The sequence below is a fragment of the Monopterus albus genome, unplaced genomic scaffold (assembly GCF_001952655.1).
Source record: "Monopterus albus unplaced genomic scaffold, M_albus_1.0 scaffold211.1, whole genome shotgun sequence".
Classification (NCBI taxonomy): domain Eukaryota; kingdom Metazoa; phylum Chordata; class Actinopteri; order Synbranchiformes; family Synbranchidae; genus Monopterus; species Monopterus albus.
Window position 1 is genome coordinate 619,319 of NW_018128091.1, and position 7,184 is coordinate 626,502.

At 39.8% G+C, this 7,184-nt stretch overlaps 1 protein-coding gene across 1 annotated transcript in view; it reads right to left on the reverse strand.

The window, feature by feature from the left end:
• The window catches only part of xpo4 (exportin 4), a 61,299-nt gene that overhangs the window by 14,723 nt on the left and 39,392 nt on the right, over positions 1 to 7,184 (reverse strand). The window contains exons 9-13 of the mRNA XM_020618900.1: positions 3,436 to 3,610; positions 1,283 to 1,459; positions 938 to 1,080; positions 573 to 718; positions 1 to 58 (exon numbers count right to left, since the gene is read on the reverse strand). Coding sequence (XP_020474556.1) covers positions 1 to 58; positions 573 to 718; positions 938 to 1,080; positions 1,283 to 1,459; positions 3,436 to 3,610 — 699 coding nt within the window. The remainder of the gene's footprint in view (positions 59 to 572; positions 719 to 937; positions 1,081 to 1,282; positions 1,460 to 3,435; positions 3,611 to 7,184) is intronic.

Genomic DNA, 7,184 nt, shown 5'->3' on the forward strand with positions numbered 1-7,184 from the left:
ATCACCTCTGACGGGATCAATGGCGTTTCACCCCGAGGGTCGTCTGCTAGGAGATACCCTGGAGAGTGTGCATGGTTGCTGAAATGTCAGCTTACTGTTTAGGAATAAAGTTGCACGTGTCTATTTTTTGTGTGTAATTATATTGTTTATTTTTGTCTTCAGTTCCTAATTATTAGTCATCATTAAACTGCAACTAATCACTACTGTCACTAAGTAGTTTATTCTGCCTGTTTGTGTGCACACACTAAAAGCCACTCATTTTAATTTATACACATCTCATACCTTATTACTTATACACAGTGTGATGCAGGGATAATAAATGCCACATCTAATCTATGCAGTGAGTGTGATGAAATGAACTCGAAATAAACAATACAATCCCGAGGACAGAAACACGAGTGTAATGAGAAACATTAAAATGCAAAGGGAACATCAGTGAGGAAACAATTATGTCTTCCACATCAAAAATGAATGGCATCTGTGCTACAAATCTTTAAGGAGACCAGACTGCACCAAAATCTGTTTTGTGAAAGGTAAAATATACAAACTAAGTTTTATGTCCAGCTGCTGACCTGACACCAGTATGAGCCAGTGGATGTCCTCGTAGAGGTCGTCCAAGACTTTGCGGTCCACTGAGCCAGGATCAGATGAGGCCATGAGGTGCTGCTGGGTCCTCTGGAGCTGGCCGTGCAGCCGTGTCACCCGGTCCTCCAGCAGGCTGTGGGATGAGGTCAGCATTGATAACAAAAACTGCTGCACTATGAACTCCAACAGCCCACATCACACTAAATCCCTGCTGCAAACAAAAAACATACTGCAAGAAAATCAATGAGCTGTAACTTGGAAACACACATTTTAATTGCACTTTGGAGCCACTGAGGAAATACAAAAACTTTGAAAATTGACAAGTAGCTGGTAATTTTTACGAGTTATTGACCTTGTGAGCAGGGGGACACAGTGGTCAGCAGCCACACGACCCAGCATGCCGACACTGGACAGCTGGTCTGAGAACAGCTCTCTGTCATCTTCCTGCAACTCGTTGATCTCTTCCTCATCATGAGAAGAGATGCCGTTCACTGACTGAGGGGTAGGGAGGTGAGTGTAGAAAGTGGAGAGAGGAGCAAAGAAGTTATACATGTATGCCACAGTGTTAGACTGGAAATAAATGTGTAAAATCTCTGGGCATGAATAGTCCCAGGATTCTAAGAGGAGAGTCGTAGAAGTGGTGACATACCACTGCAATTAAATGTGTTAATAAGAATACAGTAGAGCAGAATCTCACCAGGTTCCGGGTGCCATCCGGGGCAGCTAAATGACACTGAATATATGAGTTGAAGACCTGGATCGCTGGCTGGACGAAAGAGCCACGAGGAAAATGCTCCTCGTCCTGCACAAGTGTTAGCCACGATTCCAGCAGCTTGTCGTAGGCCTCCATGTAAACCATGTCATCTTTATCAAGCTGTGCAAGAAAAGAAACAGAGCAAATACTTGTCAGCATAATATAGCAACAATTTTCATAATGTGGCTATCCAGATCTTTGGTGTTGTCATTTTAAAGGCCTTATCATCACTAAAGACTTTATCAACTGAAAAAAGACATTCACTTTGACATGCAACATTTTCCCTCAAATGAAACAATTAACCCAGCCTTGTTCACCCAGGCTGTATGGAAATACTGTCACAGGGCTGCAACCAATAGTTCTTTTCATCATCGATAAATAAGCAGATTGTCCCCATTAAACAGTCTATAAAATATCTGTAAAACAGTAAACGTGAATAACTATACAACAGTGAAAAATACCTCTAATATTTCCCCATAACCTCAAATGTCTTGGTTAGTCAGACCAACAATCCAAAACCACAGAGACATCCACTTTACGGTCATGTACGATTAAAAAGAATCTTTATATTAGAGAAGCTTTTTTGGCATTTCTGTTGAAAAGTGACAAAAACAACTCTTTGATCAGTAAAACGGTTTAATTTTCTAAGTGAAACCATTTCTGCAGGCACTCTTAGATTAAAGCCCTTTTCAGAATAACTTTACACTATTCATACTGAGGGGGCTATATTATTATGTTGATGGAATTTCAATTCTGTATGATATTTGTACCTGGATGACTATGTGGTGTTTGTTCTGTAGTGTTTGTAACTGTGTTACGTCCGAGGTATCATCTATAAAGAGTAGAGTGCAAAAACTCTGTTTTAATGTTTCTGCCCTGATCAAGTCCAGGTGAGGTGAAAACCGGTTGGGAGTTTTTACACAGATGCTCAATTAAATAAAGGCTTTTAAACATAGTCCTTCCTCCACCCAAGAGTGCCTGAAGATTTTTTTCCAATTGGTTGTTACGGGTTATATTCAAGAGCACCTCAAGGTTTTCTGGACCTACTTGGAGTGTTACATGGTGAGCACAAGGCGCCCCTGTTCTTTTGCAGTTCTATTTCAGTTGATCAACCAATGCATTAATAAGACTCATCACTGCAGTTCTAAATTGATCATGAAAAACTGGACACCTAAGACCAATCAGTCTCCATGCACTCATTCATCCATTTTCTGTCACATATCTGTAGTCAAGTTGCGGTAGCAGCAGGTTAGGTGAAATAATCAAGATGTCCCTCTCCCCAGCAACGTTCTTCAGCTCCCAGAGGACCAAGAGGCATTACCAGGCTAGATGAGATATACAATCCCTGCAGCATACTCCAGGTCGACCGCAGGGCCTCCTACCAGTTAGTCGTATCTGGAAACCCTCCAATTGAAGGCATCCATGAGGCATCCTAACCAGATGCCTGAACCACCTCAACTGGCTTCTTTCATCATGTTCAGTGAGTATCATTTGTGTCATACAGATTCAGTATTTCACAAATCTAAAAATCCATGTTAATGAACAATGGTCACTGCCCCAAAACAGACGCTGTACTCAGGCCTAATGCGATGTGGAACATGGGTACAACATAAAGCCCAAGGCTTTGTTGACACTTCTACACCTACTGTATGTCACCTCATCCTATTTAATATGATCCTGTTATAAATTAACGTCAAGACTACAGTGGCCATCCCCAACATCTGTAATAAAGTCTTAAACTGAGGACTGCTTGGCCAGCGATTCACAATTCTGGAATCACAACATAAATCAGAGAGGTCATAATTCCACCTCTTCAAGACTCTAAAAATATTTTGAAAAATAAATAAAGACACTGCTGATCACTAGCTGAATAATTTTGTCATGTATTTCACAGTTCATTTATGATCCGACGTGTGTCTATAAATAATTTTTTAAATGTAAGAACCTTTTAGTAAATTAACAAAAAAGAAAAAACAAAAACAAAGCCATAAAAGTGTGGGAAACCTTAGGAAAAATCTGATTTTATTTGTAATCAGAAGTCAAGGATTGTTAGTTGGATGTCATGAAGCTGCTGTGAGTTGTGAGAGGTTACTCACCACTTCCTCCAGGGCAGCACTGCGTCCGAATGAGCAGGTGAGCAGCGTGAGGCAGTTGATGAAGGAGGTGAAGAGGTCACTGGGCAGTGCTGTTAAAATACTTCGCGGGAACATGGTGATAAGATTGGAGATGATATTGGAGATGCCCACTGCCTCTGAGTCCTCGATCTCAATCCTGGGAATGCAGATAATACAATAGGATCTTAAGATAAGATTCGGAAATAAATGAAGAGAGCTGTTGGGAAAATCAGGGTGAGACAGCAGCCAGATGAAAACACATTATAGCATGTACTGTTGTTAAATAAAACAAAGAATCCATCTGCCACTGGCATTTATGTGCTTCCTTCTCTTCACAGATAAGGTTCAAACAGCTTCTTCTCCATTTTCAATTCAATTCCATGCTTTGGCCTGAGGTCAGGCAGTTTACACTCTCCAGGACAAGTCTAAGGCTAAACTGGGGTCACTTTCCTGTTTATTCACTGGTGCCTGAGGCTTGGAAACGAGCTCAAAAATTGATCCTTTACCAAAACTCGTGGGCAGCTTAACTCTGAGCAGTTTTCCACAGCCACATGGGAGGTTATTTTTAAGGCTTTTCTGCCTCAGAGTATAGCACACAGAGCAAGAGATGGGACCGTGACTGTAATTTACACTTCTCATGTTAGAGATCATACCATGAAGCATGAAGTGACACGTCTAGACACGCCAACATCATATGTGGTTCACATGTTAAATTTTAAAATCAGATATGAAAGTAGCTTGTAATCTGAATCCAAGACCACCTGGACAAAGCAAACCATGGTGCCTGTACAATTAACATGAAGACGTATCAAAGGATCACAATAGGAAGTAATGTCACCATGCTGTGCCAGCAGTGCACCATACTTGCACACAGAAGCACTTTGAAGCAGACTTCAGCATGCAATTTAAAAGCACAAGACAGTGAAGACTCAGTTTCTAAATTACCTCAAGCATTTCTTGAGCACGACATGAAGGACTAGATATTTACAGAGTTAAAAATTGGTGAATGATTAGTCAGGTTCCTAAGAGCATATCACAAAGCGCTAAGTTAAATCTAACTTGATTTAGACCTTATACACAGCAAACTTGTTCAACAGCCACAGCTTCTTGGTTAATAAGGTGAAAGTCTCAAATATAGCAGGAAGAAAATCCTCTTTTAACCCTTATATCAAAACCAACACCACCGCAAATGTCTTCTATATATTTAGTCTATTTTGTGTTTAGTTTGCTGCGCCAAAACAGTCAAGTCTTGGTGCAGAGTTTGTTTTAACTGATACACCTCTCCGCAGTCAGTCCCAGTCAGAGAGGAACATTGTGAGAGAGGTCTCGCTAACCCCTATCAGATGGAGTTAAATTGCGAGCAGAACTGTTCAATCACTGTGGATCGGCCATCCCTCTCCGCATGGTTTTCCGATGAGGCAATTGGAAAAAAGCTCCAAGAATAGGTGATTACAGACAGAGCAGGAGAGGAGGGAAGAGAGGGGGAGAGAGACCCCTACTCACTGAATCGCATGGTACAGCTATAAACGTGTGCACATTGATGTGTGTGACGTGTATGGGCAATTTTCACTATTCACTTACATTGTATAGATAAATAAACCAGTAATTGTCAAATTAATGGCTAGTTGCAGCCTTAGTAGACTGGTTTTTTCTACTGCACTTGTACACTTATATTTTTGAAGCTGTACTAAAGTCAAACTGGTACCTTTCAGTCTACAATATGGCCTCTCTCTTAATGTCTAGCTAACTGCTGCCTCACTCTGCTGCTAAAAACAGAGCACTAATCTATTTTAATGCATCTCCCTGAAACCCGAAACAGACTGATTCCCTGCACCGCAGACAGGAACAATCAATAACCTCCTGTGAGACAGCACAGGCTCACACAACTCGTAAAGTTTCTCAGCAGAAGATCACAAGCTCTATATTCTCATGACCTCTGCTAATAAGCAAGGGATACATGTATAACAGCCCTAGGAAGCCCACGGGCTCAGTTTCTCTAATGCCACACACCTGCCAGTAAATTCATGTCAGTCATGAATCACCTCAAGTGTCACTTCTAAAACCTAGTTAATATACACAGTGGGCTGTATGTGAAGTCGTAGGGGGCCCCTGTTTGTCCAAAATAACATGTCTGTAGAATGAAAACCATTTATTTCATTTGTTCTGAACACACAGATTGAGTACTGCTTAGTAACACACAACACAATTTCTTCTAGTGAAAATCTTGTGGCATTTTTATGACAAATAAGCATAAAAAATACTGAAATAAGGGCATGAACTAACCTTCATCGAGTACTTTTACAATATCACCAGTCAAAACCACATTTTGATCAAAGCTTTACATCCAGACTGAGGCTAAAGAAAGCTTCAATTAGCTTCAGTTTCAATATTAATGTTAAATTCATTCATCAGTTTGGGGGGTTTCCCCTTCTTTATCATGTTTTGTAGAAAAACTTATTGTGTGGTTTATTTTGTCATTAATTAAAAATAGAAGTGACCAAATAATCCTGAATATAACATTTGTAATATCTCATCTAGAACTGTTATAAAATGTAACTTTCTTTACATTTCTGTATATTATTTATTTTCGTTTTGTATTTTTGAATCATTTAATCTTCTCTGTAAAGTCACTTTGGTCAATAATTAGTTTTTTAATTGTGCTCCTTAAATTATTTTATACTAATACTGACCTTATATTATAGTGGATCCATGGTAGAAAACATTTTATACTGAGATATTGATGCATATTTTGATATACTGTAAATATTTTCTTGAAAAAAAAAAACTGATAAATGAACATATAAGAAGCAGATGAGACTGTCGCACCATTTTGCCATAAAGTAGTTCATTTGATTTAACTGAGCTGAAACATTGCCCACAATAGCCTAACATAACCATAGTTGGCTTACACAGGTAAATTTGTCTAAATAATCTCCCAGTATACTGAATATATCGTCACATTTCACATCCCTTCCTAATGTCTACTACTGTTGGCTCTACATGCTGTTGCTAATGCCCGACTCCTGCTGAGAACTGATACAGAAATCAGGGATCAGAGGTTATCAGACGCTTCTGCTCCATTAAAATGGCCACACTACCTGAATCAAAACAGCTTTTTAAAATTGTAGTAAGAATTGTAATGAGCAGGTTTCAAAGGGATTCAGGTTGATTAAATTCTGAAGAGCCTCCAGGTGAAATCAGAAAATAGTCCAGTGTTTCAGCAGCTGCTACTGTTGAAACACTGTTCATCCACTTTCACATAAATGTGGTTTTAGAGGAAAGTGGTAAAGTTCCTGGCTAACTCTGCCAGTTACTGGACTGGAAGACAACCCATTCACTTTCAGGTAAGATTCCCAGAGAGTGTGAATATGCTAGAATCAGGGCCATTAAAAACACAGACTCAACAAGTGGTTACTTCCTGTAAATAAAGCTGAAATGGCACAGTGTGAGTCAAGTCCTGCTGACGTTAGCCTCCATCACTTGTTGAGTCTCTGATTTTAAGAAACATAAAATTCTTGACACTCTGGGAGAAGATAAACCACTAGTGAGCCCGCAGCCAAGGATAATGCAACATTAACAACAAACGGATCCTGTGTGTTGGATCCCACAGTATACGCAGCTGAAATGGACAGAAACACTTATTACACAATCAATCAACATCTGAGCTGCTTTTGTTACATTCATTACCCTCAATAGTGGAGTTCATTAAAAAAGAAGAGAAAAAAAAGGGG